This window comes from Pleurodeles waltl, chromosome 11 (assembly GCF_031143425.1).
Source record: "Pleurodeles waltl isolate 20211129_DDA chromosome 11, aPleWal1.hap1.20221129, whole genome shotgun sequence".
In the NCBI taxonomy this organism is placed as follows: Eukaryota; Metazoa; Chordata; class Amphibia; order Caudata; family Salamandridae; genus Pleurodeles; species Pleurodeles waltl.
This window is the reverse complement of record NC_090450.1, coordinates 50,809,694-50,834,214: the sequence shown is the minus strand read 5'-3', so window position 1 is coordinate 50,834,214 and position 24,521 is coordinate 50,809,694. Positions and strand designations below refer to the sequence as shown.

The window sequence follows — 24,521 nt, the reverse complement described above, 5'->3', positions numbered from 1 at the left end:
CATTGCCTTCTAAGTTAAGCCTGACTGCTCAGTGCCAAGCTACCAGAAGGTAGACACAGGATAATTTGGATTATGTGTGACTTACCCTGACTAGAGTGAGGGTCCTCACTTGGACAGGGGGTAACCTGACTGCCAACCAAAGACCCCATTTCTAACAGGCTATTAGAACATTCCGCCACTAGAGGGCTGAATGTTTTAATAAATAAAACAAAGGCTTCAGGGAGCCCGAGGGGATAGAAATCCCTCTCGGGTTCCGTCAGGCCTTTGTTCACAGCTGTTGCTGGAAACTTTAATTATAAACATATTGCAAATCCCCTTGGAGATCCATGACCTCATAACCGACCTAGGCCTTCGTCTTAGAACTGCTTGGTGACTTCCAATGTCATAAGAACTTAAACCTGGGGTTACTTTATCATCTATATAAATAAACAAGGTATTAGTAATAAAAAAACAGTTAGAGCCTCATTACAAACCTGGCAGTCTAATGACTGACCAGGTTCGCATTGGCGGACGGTCACCTACCAATGCAGCTTCCCGAGAGCCATAATACTACTGTGGTGGACCACCAGCACTGCCATACTACGACTTTACGATGATCTGCCAGTGCTGGGGGTCCTAATCTGCCAGGGAAGCACTGCAAGCAGTGCTGCCTTGGGGATTACGACCCCCTTCTCCGTCAGTGATTTCATAGTGGTAAAACTGCCATGAAAAGGCTGGCGGAGGCTGCCAAAGCCACGGGTTCCAGAAGACCTCCAGTGCTGGCAGTCTTTCGCCCACCATATTATGAGTAATGCAGGATTGGGCAGAAATCCTGCAGTAATCATGCTGGAGGGCGGAGGCTCTTGGGCGGTTCCACCACCGCCCCCTCCAAAAGGACTCCACCAGCCATATTACGACCTGTAATACGGCCTGGCGGTGTCCTGATGAAGGGGCGCTGCTGGCGGTGGAAGTGCCTGTTCCCTGCTGGGAGGCTTCCTCACCGGTCAAGGTAAGTCAGGCATCCGACAAGGGTGGGGGGGTAGGAGAGTGAGTGGGGGGTGGTGTGTGTGTGTGTATATGCGTGTGTGCATGCATGTTTGTATGCATTTGTGTATGCATGTTTGCATGCGTCTATGAATGTTGAAGTGGATGTGAGTATGGATGCATTGTAAGTGAATACATGTATGTCAGTGTTGCCTAATGTGTGTATGCTGGGTGCGTGCGTGTGGGTGACTGTGTGCATGTATGCGGGGAGAGGGGTGCTGTACTAGGAGTGGGGTTGGGGGCGCTGTACTAGGAGGGGGGGGTGGGATGAGGTGGGCGCTGTACCAGAAGTGGGGGTGGCGGTCCTGGTATGGAGGGGGGCGTGTAGGGCTTGCTGGGGGGTGGGGTAGTCATCTGCCGGTGACAGGGAATTTCTTCCTTGGTGGTGCTACCACCATGGAAACCCTGGTGGAAAGCAGACTCCTAATACCGTCAGCAAGCTTCATTGGACCCACTGGGTCAGAGATGCTCATCTCCGGCCCAGTGGGTCCAACCGGCCTGGCGGTATGAGTTGGGATGTGCCAACCCACCACACTCGTAATGTGGTGGTCTTCACTGTCAGCCTGTTGTTGGTGGGACCGCCACTGAGAGTCTGGCGGTCATGAGACCGCCAGACTTGTAATGAGGGCTATAATGTCATTATGTGTGGGCTTTGTCAGGCCAACTATTTATGCTTGTCACTAAAAATTAGAACCAAAGCTGTCTGTGTCCTGGGGGTCATGCTGATGCAAATTTTAACTGTATGACTGTTCAGATATCATTATTTGTTAAATTTCTTCTAGTTCGGCTTCCAAAAGAATGCCCTAAAATGGCCATTTTCTACCATCACATGTGGAAACGTGGGCTAGCTATTAACGTGGTTGCAGCTTTAATTATGTCGTTTTTATCTGCAATTTGCTGAAGGAACTGGGTGATAACATTATTCTGATTGGATTAGGGATTCCAAGTGACATGGTTTTGTTAGATTTCAGCATTGCAATTTTAGAAGAACACCATGTGAAAGTCATCAGACTATTTATAATGCACCTGCCAACCCTTTGAATAGGCAACCTGCTTACAGTATTTCTTCCGTTCATACACCTGACTACATGAACACAAATCCTTAATTACCTCTTCTGGGCTGTTAAGCTTGGTTCTGAGTGTGTTGTACCCATAATGTCTGTTTTAGTCCGGATTTGTTAGGTAGGTTTTTTTAGGTTTCTCTCACTTAGATTACAAAAGCTGCTATTCATAATTAGTGCTCCCAATTGTTTATATGATTTGCTTTTTTATTTCCTAGTGTTATGCATATTTGTTTTTTTCATTTTATTGTTGTATATCCATATTTATTTTTAATTGGCATAAAGAATGAAGTCACAGTCTTATGTAGTCTCATATACGTTTAAGTTTGTTTTAATGCGCACTAAAGTTAATCATGGGTCAATATTGACAACAGCGAAAGGCACTCAAAATGACAGCATTTTTCCATTTTTATGAATAAATATAAACAATTCGGACTCTTTCCAGGCACCTGAATGTCATGTAGCGTTGGTCAACCAAATAGAGGACTCTAAATTTATCCAGGTGTTTTCATACAGCACTTTATTGCAGATTGTTGCATACATGGATCCTACAACTTTACAAATTTTGAACCTTGGAAAAGTGCTCCGTCCTTGGACTATGTAATAGTCACCATAGTCTTTGACATCTGGCGTGCTTGTTATGTCCATACACAAACTGAGATTTACAATTGCTGAATTGACAGAAGACATGTCAGATGCATGTAAAAACATTAGGAAATATTGTAGCGTTATTTCTATTGAATTGCAATTAAAATAAATGTTATAATTTTAGGCATGTTATAGCCATCATCTGGGAAAGTAATACTATTGATTAACAGTTTGAGTGTGCTTTCTTAAAAACAAAAAAAATAGAAGATGGACTCATACATAAAACACACTCTATTGGTTTACAATTCAGCCATCTTTTAATTGGTGTTTTGGTTTGGACATTTAGCAAAATAACAATATGAAATAGATCAGTAATATTTTTTTTAATATAAAAAAAAAAGAAAATGCAAAATGTAATACCTCCAGCACCTTTCTTACAAGATCCTGGTGATCCACCTCTTGAATGGAAATTGTGGCTACGCTCGTTCAAGGCATATCTTGGTGCCATTGATGGTCACAAATTTAGACCAGAAAGAAAAAAAAGTTTACTGTATTATCATTTGGGGATTGAAGGGCAGAACATTTTTGATCATCTTCCGGCTTATGAATTGGCCAAAGAGGAGGAACTTGATGAGATTGAAATGGCCATTGCTCAACTAGATAAATATTTTACTAAAACAAAGAACATTCTAGTGCATCGCTACAAATTCTCCACAAGATCACAAAGCTCTAGCGAGAGCATTGACACCTTTATAACTGCATTGAAGGTCTTAGCAGCCAAGTGTGAATTCGAGAATTTCACATCGCAACTCATCAGAGATCAATTAGTTGCCAGATGTCATTCGAAAAGAATCCAAGAGAAACTGTTGACGTGCAAGGACCCATCGTTAGACAAGGCCATTGACATTGCCTAGAGTATTGAGTGTTCTATGGAAGATGCCAAACAACCAGAAGTATCTATGACAAACACGACCATTTCTGGAGCAGTTGTTAATGCGCAAACTAGCAGTAACAAGAAGCAAGATAATTTTGAGAAAAAACAGGACAGTACTTCTTTCAGGAACAAGTTCAGTCAGAAACCAATATGTTACAGATGTGGTTCTTCTGCACAAGTATTATCTTTTAAGAATTGTCCAGCGATTTATCAACAATGCAGAAATTGTAACAAAATAGGACATTTTGCAAGTGTGTAGAAGCACCGGAAAGAATAAAGTTTTTTGTGTGTTGAGTGATGATACTGAAAATTTTGATGGTGAGCAAATGAATGAGTATGTTTTAGTGGTCAAAGATGTTGCCAATCCCAACAAGGTTGTCATTGATCTGGATATTGATGTGGCCATTGACCAGACAAAAATTAGATTATTAGTAGATACAGGGGCTCGCATAATCATAATAGCAAAAGATAAACATAAAGAAAATTGGCTTTCCAACATTCTTTGCCCTCCAGATGTTGCTACGGTTGTGTTTGAGGCAGCAAGATTGATTTGTTGGGTTATTTTTGGGCATCAATGACTATTTTGGATAAGACACTACGGGGAAAAGTCTATGTTGCCAGGAAAGGCATCAATGTTCTGGGGCTACTTCATCAAGCAGAATTCAATCTTGCCATCAAGCCGGGTTGAGACAAACCTGTGGAAAGAAAAGAAAGTCTAAGTTCAATCAATGTCGCTTCCAATCATGTATGTAATTGGCAACAGAAATTAAAAAAATTATTTCATGAACAGTTAGGTAAAATTACTAATTACAAGCACAGAATAAAACTTAAACATGATGCAGTTCCTGTCAAGCATAAGCTAAGAAATGTACCTTTGAACACCATCAGCTGATCCGCGCCACCAAAAGAACTTCCTTCACAGACAGACTGGACAAGAACACTCAGAACAGCAAAGAACTCTTCAACATCGTCAAAGAGCTCTCCAATCGTAACGCCAACTCCATCACGCCCTCACAAGATCTCTGCAACTCCCTCGCTACCTTCTTCCATCGAAAGATCACCGACCTACACAACAGCTTCAGTCACCAGACCCAGCCAACCACCACAGAACCTGCAACCCCAGCCATCACCCTCAACGCCTGGACTCACATCAGCGCGGAGGAGACCAAAGCTACCATGAACACCATCCACTCCAGTGCCCCCTCGGACCCCAGCCCCCACTTCATCTTCAACAAAGCCGACGACATCATCGCCCCGCATCTCCAGACCATCATCAACAGCTCGTTTGCTTCTGCCACCTTCCCCGAGAGCTGGAAACACGCGGAAGTCAACGCCCTACTGAAGAAACCTACGGCGGACCCCAGCGACCTGAAGAACTTCCGCCCCATCTCGTTCCTCCCCTTCCCTGCCAAAGTCATAGAGAAGACCGTCAACAAGCAACTTACCAACTTCCTTGAAGACAACAACCTACTCGACCCCTCTCAGTCCGGATTCCGAGCCAATCACAGCACAGAAACCGCCCTCATCTCAGTCACAGACGACATCAGAACTCTGATGGACAACGGAGAAACAGTCGCCCTCATCCTCCTCGACCTCTCGGCTGCCTTCGACACCGTCCGCCACCGAACCCTAATATCCCGCCTCCGCTCCACCGGTATCCAAGGACAGGCCCTGGACTGGATCTCCTCCTTCCTCTCCAACCGCTCCCAAAGAGTCTACCTCCCACCGTTCCGCTCAGACCCCACCGAGATCATCTGCGGCGTCCCTCAAGGCTCCTCGCTCAGCCCGACTCTCTTCAATGTCTACATGAGCCCCCTCGCCGACATCGTACACAAACACAACATCAACATCACCTCCTACGCCGACGACACTCAGCTGATACTTTCCCTCACCAAGGACCCCACCAGCGCCAAGACCAACCTGCAAGATGGAATGAAAGACGTCGCAGATTGGATGAAACTCAGCCGTCTGAAACTGAACTCAGACAAAATGGAAGTCCTCATCCTCGGAAACACCTCGTCCACCTGGGACAACTCCTGGTGGCCCACGGCCCTTTGCACCGCACCAACCACCTCGGACAACGCACGCAACCTCGGATTCATCCTGGATCCACTTCTCACCATGACCAAACGAGTCAACGCCGTATCATCTTCCTGCTTCCTCACTCTCCGCATGCTCCGAAAGATCTTCCGCTGGATCCCCGCCGACACCAGAAAAACTGTGACCCACGCCCTCGTCACAAGCCGCCTGGACTACGGAAACACCCTATACGCAGGAACCACCACAAAACTCCAAAAACGTCTTCAGCGAATACAAAACGCCTCCGCCCGCCTCATCCTCGACATAACCCGCAACAGCCACATCTCCGCCCACCTGAAACACCTGCACTGGCTTCCCGTCAACAAAATGATCACCTTCCGGCTCCTCACCCACGCACACAAAGCCCTCCACAACAAGGGACCCGAATACCTCAACCGTCGCCTCAGTTTCTACACAACCACTCGTCACCTTCGCTCCGCCAACCTCGCACTCGCCGCCATCCCTCGCATCCACCGCACTACGGCAGGTGGGAAATCCTTCTACTACCTGGCGGCCAAGACATGGAACTCCCTCCCCGCCAACCTCAGGACCACCCAGGAAAACCTTGCATTCCGGAGGCAGCTCAAAACCTGGCTCTTTGAGCAGCAGTAACCCCCCCCCCTCCCCTAGCGCCTTGAGACCCTCACGGGTGAGTAGTGCGCTTTATAAATGTTGATTGATTGAGTGTGAGATCTGAATTGTCTAAACTGTTAAAAGAAATGTGTAAACAGGGTGTATTCGAAAAGATTGAAGCAACATTGTGGTTGTCTCCCATAGTTTTAGCCAAGAAAAAAACAGGCGACCTAAGAATGTGCGTGGATTTGAGGAGTTTAAGTGAGGCAACATGTGTAGACAGTTTCCCACTTCTGAGAATTGACGACTTGATTGCAAGGATTGGTTCATCCAGATGGTTTACCAAGCTAGACTTAAAGTCGGCTTATCACCAAGTAGAATTAGATCCAGATTCAAGACATCTAACTGCGTTTATTACTCCTGATGGAACCTATCAATTCTGTAGGCTACCATTTGGTCTAGCCTCGGTGGCCGCAGCTTACCAAAGATTAATGTCAGACGTGTTTACAGATAATTCCAATGTTGCAATTTTTCAAGATGACATCTTGGTTTTTTCCTGTAATGAACCAACACATGATAAAGTGTTAGAGGAGGTACTTTGTACATTAGAAAATTGAGGTGTGGCATTAAGAAAAGACAAATGTGTTTTCAAAGCCAGGGAGATCGAATATCTTGGCCATGTATTCTCAGAGGGTGGTACTAAACCTAAACCAAGTTTAGTCAAAAGTATATTAGAGGCACCGTCCCCTAGATCCAGAGACCAGCTGTTGTCATTTCTTGGGTTGTGTGAATTTTATGCCAAATTCCTAAAACATTTTGCAAAAAACACAGAATGCTTTAGATCAGCACTGAAGAATCCCGTAGATGAATGTAACAGAATGTTTGAACAGATCAAACATGAAATCTTTGATGTTCCTGCCCTACATCCTTTTTCAGAAACAAAAAGTACCGTAGTAACTGTTGATGCGGTTGAATATGGTCTTGGGGCTGTCCTCTCACAATTATCTGATGATGGAAATGAAAGTACTGTGGGTTTCGCTTCAAGAACATTAAGACAGGTGGAACGTAAATATTCTGTTATCGAAACAGAACTTCTAGCCTGTGTGTGGAGCATTGAGAAAGTTAAACAATATCTGTAGGGTAGACCTTTCACTTTGAAAACTGATCACAAACCTCTTGTGGAAATATTATCTTGCAGGACACGTTCAACGGCGCGGATTTCTAGATTGTCTGCTAAGCTACTGGAGTTTACTTTTACGGTTGATTATATTCCTGGAGGAAAAAATAGGAGGGCAGAATGTCTATCTAGGTTACCTATTGAAGATAGTGATGAACAAGAATGGGAAACAGAAATCGAAGAATGCTTTGTTGCTTGTGTGACCAAAAGTGACATGCCTTTGGATGAAAAAGAGTGGGTGAATGCTGTGTTGAATGATAAGACCTTGTGTGAAGTGATGCGCATGGTCAGAGTAGGTTGGCCCAAGGAAAAATGCTTACCTTTAGAGTTACAGTCATTTTGGAAAATATCTGATGAACTATCTATTGAGGGTGATAAATTAGTCAGAGGGAAGAAACTTGTACCACCAGTATGTTTGAGAAGGAGTCTAATTACTGCATCCCATCCTCGTCGCCACTGAAATGACTCCTTCACGACAGTATACGCTTCGTAACTGCTTTATTTCACAAGATCAGAATTTGTAGAAGTGAGTCAATAAAAGAGAAAAGGGCACAGAGCTCTGCAGCTCCTAACCGTCGCATTGGAACATGGAATACCATGACATCATTGTAATGATGTCACGATATTCCATGTCCTTAGCATAACACAAGATCACCACATTGTAATAAGCAGAAGTGCAGCATTATTGAAGTGTGGATTCCAGAGCTGGTGTTGGGTTAGAGCAGGTTAGGCGTCAAATGTGTAATACAATACCTGGACGTACCTGCAGCAGCACTCTCCTAAGTGTTCTGCTGTTCAGGTCTATGGAATCCATAACTGGCATTGGTTCTGAAAGACCCTGGCATTAACATCAGATTTTCTCCACTGCACTTGAGACTGACACGCATGTGTTGAATCACAATAGTGTGTGACAGGAATCTCATTGGGCTCTTCCCAATATTTTGCTGGGTCCCATTCATCTTGTGTTCTGTCAGAAGTAGGAAGTCTCAGTCATCTACTCTCTAGATTATTTTGCTAAAGAAACAGTAATAGTTTGGGACCTATGTTTATTGGTTAATACAATATCTAGTCCACCAGAAGGTTTATTCTTATAGCTTTCATTCTTTGTTCCAGGATCAACACATGCATGTTGGCCAAAGACAATAGTTGGGTGTGGTGTGTTCGGACTATCAGAAAAAGGTAGAAAATTACAATCAAATACATAAAAATACTTAGAAACACTGAGGGTATTGGGCTCTTCCTCAAAGACCTCTAGAACACTAAGTCAAATAAACTGTTGCATCAAAGGAATCAACTTACAATATACCCAAAGGTTTGGAAAGCACCTGTAATTCGATCTGCTTCAGGGGTTTCTGAAGCTTATAGCAGTTCAGTTAGAATAATGTTATCGCCTGTGATATAAAAATAAATCTCAGTGATAGCCATCCTCTCAAGCCTGCCCCTCTTTGACTACTACCTCTCTGGTTAGGCTTGTGTTCCAGCCACAATGACTATGTTGTTTCTGTATTGGACATCTCACATTTCTCCAACCCTTCAATATATGTGTGCTCAAACACTTATTAGCCAGACCATTTAATGCTGTGTAGATGTTGTAGTTACAGACCGAAAGTGACAGTGCACATCATTGGTGGTCTTGTTCAAATATTGCATCCCCCTGAAGTCACTGCTGCCACTCTTATGAATGTGATAGAGCTGGAAGGGACGTGACACAAGCTGTAGTACCTTGCTCATCAAACTATCACCACTGCTCTAGTTGTACAATAATATATCAATGAAGCCACTTTAGAATGCAAAATCTGCAAATAGTGGGCAACATGCAACTATATATGCACAATATGGACCCGGATGATTATATTAGGGACACAAATATACTAGCTCTCCCGAAGTGTATCCAAGCTTTGCATGCTACACAGTCTTCGAGGCAATCAAGGCTGTTGGCTGCCAAAACGTAGGAGCAAAACAACTATTACACACACTTTTTTAAGGTGTGAACTTAAAGTGTGAAACTCCACTCCCTGCTATCAGAACAAATCTATTGTTGGGACCGGAATGTTGCCTGCTTTTGTAAACTGGGTTTAACCATTCCCGGAGTGCCCGACTGCATATGAAACTGGTATCCTGAATTTTATTTTGTTCCTGGCCTTACACTAACCTAGTGTGCAAGGAATAGTCCAGAACACTCCCTGAAAGTGCAGGTCCAGGACCTGTCCTGTGACCTGGAAGGGCACACCAAGTGTGCCATCATATTAGACAATAAACTACTGTCCTTTGTCTGGGTACCCCACATTAAACAATGGGGGTAGCATTGCATGTTTTTGATATATGTTAGCATGACCAGATCTTTTTCACTGTGCCAGTGAGTGTGTGGTCTACAAAACCCTCTTGTATAAGGTCTGGTATTATGTGAAACCCAGACCTTGTGCTGATATCATGTTTGCATATGGAGTGTGTGTGTAGTTCATGTGTAAAAAGTAGCACTATCTGTTTTTTGTGACTCTGAGTTGCTACATTTTTTAGAGCCCTTTCACACTACTTTTTTTTTTTTTCACAGATCAATCTTTTATTGCTAAATAAAAAAAGTGGCATTCTGTTGGTGCATGTATGACTGTTGAATTTGTTTGTTACTACAAAAGAACATGTTGGCCGCATCACCACATCTTTTTTTTGTAGGCATGCTGCTCTTTGGCCATGCTGTATAGCATGCAAAACAAACATTAGCTAATCTAATAGGTATTTGCCAATGCTTGTTATCTCTCTGTACAGTTGTTTTAAGCATCCTCCAGTCACAAACCATTTTACTGTCCCCATCACCCCTTCCTGCTATCTCTCCTGCCCTACCCCTTGAGTGCCTCCTTCAGCCCTGCTTTCGCTTTTCCATCACCTCCTATATTGTGTCAAGATTAGTAGCCAAAAAGAAAACAAAAAACACCTGTGTCATTTTATTGCCACATGCATGTCTAGTGCACAAGCCTACAAAATGGCACAGCGAGCTGTGTCAAACTCTTATGTGTTTTTTTTTTGTATTTTTTGTTTTTTTAAATTTATTTATTTTTTATATTTAGCCACCGAGCACAGTATCACTGGTGCGAAGTAGCTTAGCTAAAAACATTGAGAAACCAATAGTCCCAAAGCTTACTCTTTGAGTAGTTGATTCTGAATGCAGGACTGCCTGGCCAGCACTGTTGACTAATTAATGATTCCACCTTCTGGCTCTCCACACACTACTACTCTTATACTCAAACCCTCAGATTCACCAGCCTATTTGTAGAGTAGTGTATTTTCTTAACACTTAGGGGCCTATTTACAAGGCCCGTGTGCTGCTGGAGCATCACTTTTTTGATGCTCTGGTGGCGCAGACTGCAGAAGAATGTCTGATGCCACGCACGGCCACTTTGCATGGGTTTTTATGGCATCATAGACATAGAGTAAGGCAAGGCAGCGCAAGTTGCTGTGTTGTCTTACTCTACATCAGCGGGGAGTTACATGGGCGTTGTGGTGGGTATTCCCATGCAACACCCAGGTGTTTTGACACCTTTCCAGATTTGCAAGGACTTGTAAATCTGGGAATGCGTCAAAATCTTACACCTTCCTAAGGGAGGCGTAGCAAGGAGAAATATCTTAATTTCTCCTTGTTTTTTGATCTTTCCATGTCTGCTGCATTCTGCAGCACACATAGAAAGAGGCAAACACTTCCCAGGATGGTGTTTTTGCAGGGAGGTGACCCTTCCTGCTCAAAAACAATCCTGCATGGAACAGAAGCAACCTTGCACCATGGTGCAATGGCGCCTGCATTGGTGCTACGCTGCCAAAACAGCGCCAGTGCAGGAGGAAAGGACATAAATGCATGGTATTTCATAAATGCGGTACTTTCCTGCCGTTTTCCGTTGACACGGGCAGCACAGCATGGTAACTTGCTGTGCTACCCTGCACCACTATTCTAGTAAATATGCCCCTTCGTCCTAATCCTTATTGAATCGTGGAACAACAAAATGCAATGCATCTTGTGCGATGGCTTCCGTTGGGTTCTCATGAGACTAAGCTATCTTTGTGCCTTTAACATCTCCTGCCACTGCAGTACTTAGCTGAACAGAAACGTCAGTCAAAAGCCATGAAGAGGAGGCTATTATCTTTTTGAGTGCACTGGCTCAATGGAGTATGCTTCTCTCACGCCACAGAGGAGGAGTAGAACAGTATCAACAGCATATTTTCTTCTCTTTGTGTGGTAATGTGTTGCACAGGCATCAGCAGCGCAGAGATTCAGCACAAGAAAATTGATTATGGAGGGCATGGTTTCTGCTCTTACTGATATATTTTCTTTAAAATAAGCAAGTGTTGTCCACTGTGAAGTTCAAGCGATGCACTTGAATATTCCCTACAACCTCCTTAACATAAATGATCCTTCTTAAATGCTTAGCAAGTTTAAAATTCAAAGTTAGATTGCAGAAACTTCACCAATGTCAGGCAATTTATTTCATAAAAAGATATGTAATTTTGTGCTGGTACCTGGCCGTTTTGTTCACCTCTTTATGTGAGATATGCAATGATGATTTTCTGAAAATGTTTGTTTTTGCACTTTTCAGTCCTAAAAATGTTGCTTTTGCTTTGGGCATAACTTCAAAACTGGCCACAACACATGTAAAATTGCATGGAATCAGTACACATTGTACACCACGGTACTTCTGCAGTTGTTTGGACCACTTTTATAGTGACCTTGCACAGGTAGCCCTTGGGAATTAAAATGTTTGTAGAAGCCAGAGGTTGCTTAGCAATTGTGTGACTGAACCACCACCAGTGATGCAGAAAAACCTTGGAAACTCTTTGCCACATCTTTTTTTATCGAAGCCTATCAGACAGCACAGCTGTCTGGTTTTCTAATGGCATCTTGGGGACATTCTGTGAGCTTCCCTAGGAATGCATTCTGCCTGTTGCTGACTTTGTGCTTTGTAGCTCACATTTTCTGCCTTTCTATTTGCTAGTTTTATTTGTTTTAGGCATTCCAGCTTGTTTTTGTCCCTCCCACTGCCCTGACCTTGTTTAATGTATTCTTCCACAAGCTTGCTTTTTTGTAAACAGATCTTTAAATCTTGTTCTTATCTTGTCACATTTGCTGCGCATTCAAAGCAGAGTTCAAATTTCAGACTTTGTCTCCTTATGGAGCTTGGTGCTTACTTTTCTTTGACTTCAAAGTGAGAGAGTTTATATGAGAATCCTACTGAGTACCCATGTGAGAGGAGAGTTCGTAGGATGTTTTTTTTTCCTAGAATAGTACAAATAAAGCATATTTGTTTGTAATCCTGAAGTGTGATGGAAACAAATATTTGAATACAATCAAAACTCATCGGTACAGTATGTGATGGCATTTGCATACTTAGGGGGTTATTACAACTTTGGAGGAGGTGTTAATCCGTCCCAAATGTGACGGATATACCACCAGCCGTATTACGAGTTCCATAGGATATAATGGACTCGTAATACGGCTGGTGGTATATCCGTCACTTTACCGTCACTTTTGGGACGGATTAACACCTCCTCCAAAGTTGTAATAACCCCCTTTATCTTTTGTGCGCAATAAAACCATATAGCAGTGCAAATATAATGATCATTTCAATTGAAAATGTGCTGCCTGTAATGGCATTGCGCTACCATACCACGCATAGTCTATACCACACCACTGAACTCCATACTATGCCCTTCAACTCTATGCCGTGCCACTCCATTCTAAGCCATGCCAATCCATTCTATGACATGCCACTCTACTCTACTCTACGCCACATCACTCTAAGACACTCAACAACACGCCACTCGACTCCACGCCATTTCAATCTACTCCACTCACTCGATTGCACAACATCTCACTCAACTCTACGCCCTGCCACTCCACACACCCCACTCTGCTATACCCCACTCTAACCCAATCTACCCCACTCCACCCCATTTCAATCTACCTATCCACCACACACCGGTGTATCCAACTACACTCCAATCTACCCCACTTCACTCCAATTACCCTAATATAACCTTTCCTATCTACCCCAGCCCATTCTGCCCCACTCCCACTAATCGACCCCACTCCACTGTACCCCTCTCCATTCCACACATTCAGGTTCATTTGGGACAAGGTAACATTGGTATTAGGCAGATGGCTACGGAGAAAGTCTCTGAACACTTCTGGCTATTTTATTTGCTTTTTGTAAAATTAAGAACCAGCCTGAAGTGCCTTAACGAGAACTGTAAGAAATACAATGGAAATGCTCACGTTAATTTCTTTGTGTCTTTGCAGGGTCGCCATGTTAAAACAGGACAGCTCGCTGCTATTAAGGTTATGGATGTCACAGGGGTAAAGTATTTTTTTCTTTCATCCTCCGCATGCCTTCATTAATAATTAAACACCCGGGGAAGCAGCTTAGAAAATAAATAAATGTGAATGACTCCTTTGTCTGACGGCTGCAAAAATATTTAAATTGCACGAGAAGAAGTTATTATGTTAAGACTCTATGCATTAATTCTGACCACGATGCGTGCAGCGTGAACCTATCGCGATTTTAGATGCCCTGAGAATTTATTGAATTGTTTTTCTGCAGCTAAAATCTAATGCAGACCTACATGTTAGCATGTAGAGATGGGAGTGTGCAATTAATGGCCCACTGAAATGAAACATGGTGCTTTATCATGAAATATTATCGCAACTACTAAGCCAGTTTTTTTATGCTTCATAGTTCATATGATGCCCTTCTCCGGAGAACAGAGTGCATTTTGAGAACAAATGCTGCTATCTGCAGTTGATGCCAGGGTTCTCAATGTCTTGATTGGAATCAACATTCTTTGTGCCACTGGAAGTAACAGAATATTCACATCCACGAACTAGACTAATTTATCAGTGCAATCGGTCATACCTTCTCTGGTTTGCTTAGAAAAACAGCTCTGTTTGCATTACAATTTCTTAACATAACAAATCAGGCCGTTGTATAGTTCTAGTAACTGCTTACTAAGTGTCCATCTTCGGTTTGCTCACATCACCTGTGGGTGGGCGTACGTGAAATACAGACAATTTCATGGATCAGTGAAAGCCATGCGTGAATGGTTACCTAACAATTGGTCATAGAGTCTACGTCTGCCTTAGAGGAGTTCTTGAGATGGCCAAGCTTCACATTATCCTCTGTACTCTACAATGACCATGTGAGCTGACATGCACAATGAGGAAGTCATTTGCTTGATTCAGTTAGCTGAGAGTAAGGGTTTAGAAAGCTGTCAATTAGCACCAACCACAGGACAAAAGGCTGAAGAGATTTAAGATATCATGACTCAGATCATCATATATTGATGAGATATTGCAAGAGGTGATTAAGAGTGAAAGAAATATCAAAGAAAATCCAATAGGCACTGATAATGTCCAGCTAAAAAAAAACTTAAGGCTAAGATCTGAGAATACAAGTTTATTCTGACAGCTCATGACAATAGCAAAATGGATTTAATTCTGTAGAAGGGTAAAGTGGTGGGTCTAAGCTTCTGGCGAGGGGGCACGCTAACATGTGGAAGAGGTGAGGTACTCTTCATTTTTCATAGTAAAGCTATCAAAAGAAGGATCTGGGGCAGCAGGTGTCCTAAGGAGCCTGAGTACCTTCTAAGATGCACTTATGCGAGTGCATATGTCTCTAGACAATGCTGCAGATGCCAGCTGGTGCAATGGAGTCCAAAGAAGAAAGCAAGGCTTTTAGGCCACTTAGCCATTGCCATATACACAAAAGGTTTAGCGTGCAGATACTTGTGTAGATTTCACCCAGCAAAGCCACAGCAACCCATTCTTTATGCAGCAAGATACTGTTAATAGTTTTTATGTTTTTGCGAATGAGATCCCAAACCCCCAACACCTCTGTCCTCACTACGATCTTCAGCCAACTACCCGTCCTCAGACGGGTCTGACCAGTGTCCCTTTTCAGCCATTTAAAGGATTGTAGCACCTACCACGAGCACATGATTGGATTTCTCATAACCTGCAGAAGCGTGTGCAGGAATGCCATACAACAAGGCCATAGTCCCTAGTTCCTCATGAGTAGCCAACTCTAGCCGCATTGCAGAGTCATGCCAATCCCCAAACAACCAGTCTCCAATTGGGACTAACTGGGTTACCCAGTAATATAGCCTAAGGTCTGGTACTCCCAGTCTACTACCATACATCGACAAAGTGCATTTACGAAAGGCTATTCTGGCATGCGTCCCTGTCTAAAGGTAAACAGTTAAGATTTACTGCAGGTCACAGAAGAAAGGAGGCATAAGGATATAGGGATCGTTTTGCAGCATATATAAATATGGAGAAAATAACCATTTCATAAAGCCCTGCTCTTCCCACCATAAAGAGGGGCAGCCGAGACCAAGCCTCCAATTTCCTTCAATAGTGGTGCAACAAATATGAAACATTCAGGTCCCAGGCCTCATACTGATTTTGAGAGATGGCCATTTCCAAATATTGAACGTGAAATGTTGCCAGCCGTAAATGAGGCATCTGGATATTCTGCAGCGTGGGGCCCACTAGTTGTGTATTTGTCAGCTTTCCCCAATTCACCAGGAGCCCTGAGACTTCATACACCAGAAACATCTGTATCACTCAAGAGTGAGTCCTAACTCTCTGATTTCTGCCCTCCTGGAGGTGTAGACTGGCATTACTGATGAGGCCACCAGGTCCTGTCTTAATGCTTAGCCTTCCTTTCACTTTGGTATGTCCATTACAACATCAGAGAACAGGGCATGTGCCACACACAGGTTGTGCCAACTTCTCTTTGTTGGCTGTTTGCTGTTGCAACCCAGCGGTACGGGGACTCAGCCCCAGTCTGTCACAGATTTTTATTTTTTTGCACTGAGAGACTTGCACTGCTGTTGTGTCATGGGGAACCTTTGGATCCAGAAGATCTAGCAGCACTGTAGCTGTCAGATCCCCCAGCCTTGAGATCAGGGGGCATGGCCTGTTCTGTAAAATTTGAGACTGGCTTTTTTCCAATGAAACACCTTTGAGATACTTTTAGCTTTTTAAGCTTTATTTTATTTTGAAGTAGTTTTCATAGGGTGAAGGAAAAATATGACACTGAACAGATTTTTCTATGTGCTCTGACCCTAAGCGAAAAACAATTTCAAACACAATAGTGTCTCTTTCACAAATTAACAATTTAACCAGTGAGATTGTTTATTCTTTAGGCCCTAGAAGATTTAAAAGTCTTACTAGCTTCAAGCCCTCCTCAAGTGATGGAAAAAGGCCTCAAATGGTTGAACATAAGTGTGTCCACATCAAACTTAACCTCTGCAAAATCCAACAGGGTCAATATGATGCTTTAAATACAATTTTATTATACTGAAGTCCTAAAAGCTGTTGTGGTTTGGTATCATGTAGATCTCAGTGACTCATATCTATAAACAACATCGGTAAAATATAGCTGGAGAATTCTAGACCAAGATCTCTCTATTGGTCGGTATTAGCAAGGTAGGAAGTATTCAGTGCTTAATTTGTAAAAGAATGAGTGCTGATGCCCAAATGTCTACTCAGAAGCTTGCAGATGGCCCTATTCAATCTCTGCATAGTTTTCGATCCAATTTATGCCTCTTTTATCCAGTACTAGACACTCCCTGCCACTCTATCTCACTATTGCAGGTTCCTACTTTCTCCCCTAGTGACCTTATTGTCTTTCTCTTCCTCCATTTTTTCCACTTGTATGTTTTTCCCTGGCTTGTTTTCAGGAAACATCTGGTGAGGGACAATAACTACATGTCCCCAAAAATGAGTGCCTGTGTGCCCCCACGGCCCACCTCAAGGGCAACCACTGGTTCACATTAAGCACTGAAAGTATTGTACTTAATGATAAAAGGGCTTTTGGATATTTCACATGCTCTTAAAGATACTCAAGATAGGTTCAGAGGAGGCATCAACACTGTAGAACAGTGATTTTGACTGAGTGTTTTAATCATAAAATATAATGTGCTAAAAATGTAATATATTTAGATCAAAGCAGAGGTAAACAGTGAACAATCTATTGCTGTTGGTAGTGTTTATACAAGCCATATTTGTTATATATTAAAGATACTGTTAAAATGAGATTTGTCCAAAGTAGTTAGTGTACCGAGGGCTTTAGTATAAACAAGGGAGTTAGACAGGGATGAATGCTTGATCCAAAATCATTCAATATGTTTTATTAATGTCCTGTATCCTGATCTGTCAGCAGTAACACAAAAATAAATGGGTCACCTATGATAAATTTGCTGATGATTCGTTGCTCATTGGTGGAACTGAAAATGAACTTCATAATTTCCTTTAATTTCTTCACTGCTAGCCCGTTCCCCCACCGTGCGGAGCCCTTTTATAGCTATTTGAGGTAGTTAGAGCTTAGGCCTCAATAACCTTTTGTTCACATAAGCTACCCATGCCAAATTTGTGTACGTTTTTTCAAGCAACCTTGGGATTCCAAAGGTGCCCTGGGTTTGTGGGTTCCACCTGGCGAGGACTGAGACAAAATATAGCAACATTTTGAGTTTTAAAAAAAATATAGGAAAAAAGTGCTTCACATAAAAGTGTCTGCTTTTTTTCTCCAAAAATGGCATCCACAAATGGTTTGACCGTACGAAAGTCACCATCTTCCCAGCTTTGAGGAACAGACAGAGCTGAATAAAAAAACTAATTTTGTACCACAGTTTTAGCATTTTTCTAAGAGGTAAACTATCTTTGTGCTCTCAACCTACTTCCAGTTTGTGGTGAAATCCAGTATGAAACCCATGGGTGATGTGGAAAAGCTTTATATTTCTGAAAAGTAGGCAAAATTCTCAATTCAGCAAAGGGTCATATGTGTCGATCCCTTAATGTTTTTCCTAGGAAAATAACTGTTTAAAAAAAGAAATATTGAAAGTGAGTAGGCAAAAACGGGGCTTTGTGACCACATTTTCAAGGTGGATTTTTGTCACGATGGAAGATTGACATAAGGAATATACCATTTTCTCTGCTAGACCCTTCTTGTTGAGGGGATATAAAGGGTTTGTACCTTCTCCAAGAACTCAAGGTACCCAGAGCGAACAACTGAACTGCATCTACAATGGTTTTTCATTGAGTACCATGTATAGGCCAATTCTTATAGTGAAATAGGCAGCCTGAACAATAAGTATCAGGGAAACCTATGTATTTCTAGAATAGGTACATGATATAGAGTTTAGGAGCTGTGGTTATTTCTACATCTCTGTATTTGTGGGTACTGGTACTAGCATGTGATTTGGAGGGTATTTATCAAAATGTCATCTTTCTTATACATGGCATATATTTGAAAGGCACACATGCAGTGAAATCCAATTGCTAATAACAAAAGTCCTACTATTTTATGTTCTATCTCCTGACAAAAATGGTAGTTCGCTTGTGTGGGTAGACCTAGTGCCCGGGACAGGAAACAGCCCAGGATGCAGCACATTTTTCCCAACACAAAACTGACTCTTTTTCCGATGTGGGTGGCTCTAGATTTTGGTGCCTAGCACAGCTGCCACCTTGCAAAACCTAGCCAACCTGTACATTTTCTAAAACTAGACACCTAGGGGACTCCAGCGTGGGCTGACTTGCATGGCTCGCACCACATTTTTTAACCCAGAATCCATTGCAGAAAACATTTTGTTCCAACAAAACTAACTCTTTTTCCAATGTGGGCGGTTCTAGATATTGTACCCTAGCACAACTGCCACCTTGCAAAACCTAGCCAGCCTGTACATTTTTGAAAGCTAGACACCTATGGGATCCAGGGCTGACTTGCATGGCTCCCACCACATTTTGTACTCCGAATCCATTGCAAACCACAAAGTTTGGCTTCAAAAACATTTTCTTCACATTTCTGTGATGGAAAGTTCTGGAATCTCTGGGGAGCCATAAACTTTCTTCCACCTGACATTCCCTTAAATCTCCTGAAAAAATGGTCCCTCGGCTTGTGGGGTAGACTTAGGGGGTCATTATGAGTGTGGCTGCCTGTAGACCACCACACTCACAGTGGCAGTCTGGGCTGCCACCAATGCAGCGGTCTGACCATCACATTGAAACCCTGGCAGTCAGACTGCCTGGTAAATGCCAGCTCCGCCAGGATCTTGGTACACAGTGATCTGGAGGTGGCAGAGATCCCATTCTCCGGAGCCTTTTCATGGCAGTAAAGTCTATGGATTTCGATCTCACCAGATTATACTGCTCTCACTGCTTTAATGTATCAAGAATCTATGCCACAGTGACAGATGATAGTCCACAAAAAGGCCCAAGACACCAAGTTGAAATGCCTTTTTGACTTCTAAAAGTAGCAAAGCCAATGGGGTTTATCAATACGGATGCTGCACCCAAAAGAGTGATTACACGCCGAATATGTTCTGTAGTTCCCTTACCTGGAACAAACTCATGCTGTCTAGGTGATACCACTTTGCCTATCACCCGATTTAAACGTGAGGCCAAAATTTTAGTATAAATCTTAGCGTCACTATTTATAAGGGTTATTGCCTATACAACCCCCAACTCCTCCGGGGCTTTACCCTTTTTCAGAAAGACTCATCTGTGTAGATCACCAGGAATCTGGAGCCAGTGAAAATTAGAACGGAATTCCATTCCCTCCTACAGTATTGCCCGAAGGCTGATTCGTATTGGCGCTTTGGACTTCCTCCAATGAAAAGGAGGCCTCGAGCAGGTCTGTCTTTTAAACTAAGCCTTCCCACTGGAACAAGGTCCAAAAAACGCCTCACGTCCACTTTTAGGTTATCAGAACATACAGTGAGTATCAAGCTTGTGTCACCATCTCCTGTTGTGAAGGAGGCAGAATAGACCAATGTTGCTGTGGGAACTCTTAAAATCCCGGTCAATGAATGATGATGGAAAGCTGGAATCACTGTAATGCATCTGTGTAAAATAAGAGCTTTAATCACATTGCTTACAATCTAGTTGGCCACCAGGAGATGAAAAACCGCAAGCACAGGTAGTGCATGCTACTACTTGAAACATATGCAATAAAGGGAGTGATATCTGCACTACTGCAACTATTATACAGTTGTTCTTTGTGCAAAAAGTACATGAATAGGCAAGACAGCTTTTTGTGTAAGGTCTGACTAGGTCCTTAGTCATTTTGCTGCAGAGATTGAGTTGTCTGCCTTTCTGGATTGTGTATATGGTATAGGGCCACATCAGTGATATTTTCTGCTTTTGGGCATAGACTGAAATGGATTAAGGTAAGGTTGACCATTGCCAGTAACCCATGTATTGTGATTGTTTTGCCTTGAACCCAGATACCTTGTGGGGTAAAGAGGGGATCATAAGATATACTAAGTGCTTACAATCAGACTTCGAAATTTGGTTCATTTTAGTTCTTCAAGTGAGTTTTTTTCAAGTCTGAAGTGCAGGTTTTTATTGTTCTTTGGAGGCACACATGAACTTTGGTTGTGGATTGCCCAATAGAGCCAATCCTTTCAATGTTTGTTGGACTATCTTGTTTGAACCCTAATAGCCCAATAGCTGCACATACTTGAACTGGAAAATTAAGTATTGGGATTTTTTAACATTTTCTGTATAATACTTGGTGCTAACTCACCAAGTGCCTTTCAAAACCTAAATGAGGTAACTCTCCATATGTCAAACAATATAGCAAGGGAAATTAGTTTCTGTTACCTTTCAATTGATTGACCATAAAAATGTAGTCTTCTTCCTGTGAGTGCTAACATGTCTGCCCAAATGTGGCAGGGTTTGCAAAGTGGGTAAAATCTGACATTTCAAACTATTGGCATTGCAGGGTGACTGGGTACTTCACTGAGTTTTGTCAAGTGTAAAGATGTGATCCATAGTGAAGAGCTTCCATGTGCATTAATGGCCTGGGAAAGGGTGGAGCCATTCTAAAATGAGTGAGCAAACCTGCAGTGGGATCATGTTAGAAACTGCGTTTCTGGTTGTCAGAAATATGCACCTGATCAAGTAGGAACCACAATCCTAGTCAGGGTGAATCACAAACATACCCTAAATTAACCTGTGCTCACCCTCTGGTAGCTTGGCACAAAGTAGTCAGGCTTAACTTGAGGCAATGTGTAAAGTATTTGTGCAACACTTCAAACAATATAGCGGTACAACCACCGTTAAAAAAAAAAAAAAAAAGGTTCCACATCAGGTTAAACTGTAAAATAGCACTTGGAAGCAGGAAGCGCCATTGAGGGTCATGTCAGATCGGGACACATTCCAAAGTTCACACCAACTGTGATGGAGCTTGGGCTATATACAGGGACCCAGTGCGGCCCACTGAATAAAAGTACCTTAATCCTGGTTGCATTGGTATTGCAGATGCGGGGTGTGGCAGATGCGCTGTATTGATGTCTATTCTCGCAGCAGAGGAAATGGGTCGATTTCCCCCACGCATTTGAGGAGATGCATTAAAGTTCTCCATGCAGCAGTGGCAATGCATTGGAGTTGAATTGTGATGGAGTTTGGGTGCAAGTTCCGGCAGCATCGCCATCAAGGGGATGTGCTGGTTCCTTTGAGCAAGGTGGCTGTGATGGAGGGTTCATCGTCATCGAGGCTGTCAACAATGAGGAAGCAGGAGTCTTGCACCGAAGGAAATGTTGCAGTGCTGGATCCCAATGCGATGCACCAGTTCTTTCCACACAACAGTGGAATGCAAAAGTTCTGTCCATGCACAGGCAGAGATGCAGTGATTCTGCTGGAGCAAACACCTTAGGCATCACTTCCAAGGTCCAGGACTGGGGTGGCAACACTTGGCAGGCAGAATCACAGATGGCAGAGTCTAGGTGCAGCAGTAGGTTGGTTGGAAGTCTTTTGTGTACCTGAAATGTTGGATCAGGAGACCAGTCGGCTGGCCCTTGGAGTCACTCTAGGTTCAAGTGATGCAGGTCCAGTCCTTCTTACCCAGGCAGGGGAATAGCAGGCCACAGGGCAGCACAGCAAGGCAGGAGTCCAGCAAAGCAGCAGTCAAGCAGAGTGGCAGACCTTGAGCAGCACAGAAGCCCTTCTTCCTGGCTGAGTAGTCATATGTCCAGAAGTGTACTGAGTTGGTGGAATCAGAGGTCCGGTACTTCTACCCAGTGGTGCCTTTTAAGTGAGGGAGACTTTGAAGTGCACAGAGGTCCATCCCGCAAGACCTAGCGCCAGACTCACCACATGGGATATGCTGCCCTTTATGTGGGGACAGGATACAGCCTATTCATGTGTAAATGACTGTGGCCAACTCCCCCCTCCTATACTCCCAGGCTGGCCCATCAAATCACACCTAAGGTCCCATTGTGTGTGGCTGTCTAGGGGGAATGCATAAAGCCCAGCTGCCAACCACCCCAGTCAAGTGGTGAAAGACAGGCCCCAGACATGAAATGGCTAAAGTAATAAAATGGCAACTTTTCTAAAACGAGCTTTTTGAAAATTGCGATTTTAAATCCGACTTCACCATAAGTTTTCAATTTAAATTCTGATTCCAGAGACACCAAACTCGAAAAACATATCTCTTCCAGATTGTTAATTACACTTATAAAACGTGAAAAGGTAATTGCAAAGTTATCCTCTGGGAGAAACAGGCATTTCTTTAGTGACAAACGACTTTTGAAGTTTTTCAATACCAAGACATGTAAAACTAACAAGAACATGTCCGGCTTTTTAAATACATTGCACCCTGCTCTCTTGGTTGCCACGCCTACCCTAGGGATGACTTACATGAGTTAAAAAGGAAGTTTTGGGCATGGAAAAAAGTTTATTTTGCCAGGCTGACATGGCAGTGTAAACTGCACACACAGGCTCTACTGTGGCAGGCCTGTGACTTAGTTAGAGGGCTACTTTAAGGGTGTGGCACAATCAGTGCTGCAGGCTTAGAAGCAGCATTTAATTTACAGGCCCTGGGTACAGGTAGTGCACTTTACCAGGGTCTTTTTTTTTTATAAACAATTTTTATTGTTTTTTTATGAGAGAAATAGAAAAGCAGAGGTAGGTACTGGCCTTACCAGCATACACACAATATAACATAGACAGTGCATATTGTCAGTATGGCATCTCAACATCACTATCATACCACACCGGGCGTACCACATTAACTGGTCAAGGGAGAAGACCCAGCCATTTCCCCCACACCTTTGCATGCTTGTGTGGACAACACCTTGCCTCATAGACCGCTTTTTCCTTGCTTGCGCACCAGTCAACTCCATGTTTCTATTTCCGTAAGGCAGTGTTCTGAATGGCTGCAATGTCTCTCTTCGCCACCAGTAAAGCCATACCCTCAAAAGCTCAGTCAGTCCTCATGCCCTCCAGTTTATCCATAGCGCCCAACAAGACCAGTTTTGGTGACATCTGCTGTTCTCCTCCCAATATTTAGTTCAGCTCACGGAATATCTTGCCCCAGTATGCCCCTATACAGTGGCACTGTCTTCCAAGCACCTAGGGCACTGGGCGGACGGGCAGAGGCTCGCTCGATACAGCTAGACAGGAGAAAGGTACGACCCATACAGGAAATACATTTGCACCAATCGCAACCGTGCCGCCACCGTCAGTAGTCTGGGTGCCATCAGCGCATCCACCCAATCTGTCTCCTCCAGAGGTCCCAGCCTTCGCTCCCATCTAACCCTGAGGTGATTCAGGTCACCCGAGGAATGGTTAATTAACATCTTGGGCACCCCTTTTTTCCCCCCAGAGCGCCCATGAGCAATTTCGCTTCCAGTGGATTATATTCGGGTAATGAATCAGTGTGGGACAAGTGCGTGTTCAGGGCATGTCGCTGTTGAAGGTATTTAAAAAATTGTGTGCGGGAGAGTTGGAAGTCAGTCTGTAGGTCCTATGAAGGATCGCATCGAATTCCCCCTGCACACATCTCCCAGATGTGAAATGCCCACCAAGTCCTATTTTTCGAACCCTCCTAGTGCAGCCGATTCTTTTAGCCAACTGAAATGCCATAAGGCTAATGTGTAATGGGTAATGACAGTATTCCATCGAGTGTGACGCAGGGCAGCACACCATGCAAGAAACAACAGCTCTGGTCACGGGGGAGTGGTGAACCATAGAGTAAGTCCAAAATAAGAGAAAAACTAAGTGCCGTCAATTAAGCTGGATCAACCCACCCCCCCTATTGAACCA

At 43.3% G+C, this 24,521-nt stretch overlaps 1 protein-coding gene across 7 annotated transcripts in view; it reads left to right on the top strand.

Annotated features, from left to right (window-relative positions):
* The window catches only part of TNIK (TRAF2 and NCK interacting kinase), a 623,603-nt gene that overhangs the window by 249,714 nt on the left and 349,368 nt on the right, over positions 1-24,521 (top strand). For all 7 annotated transcript variants that reach the window (XM_069213031.1, XM_069213035.1, XM_069213034.1 and 4 more), the window contains exon 3: positions 13,716-13,772. In XM_069213031.1, coding sequence (XP_069069132.1) covers positions 13,716-13,772 — 57 coding nt within the window. The remainder of the gene's footprint in view (positions 1-13,715; positions 13,773-24,521) is intronic.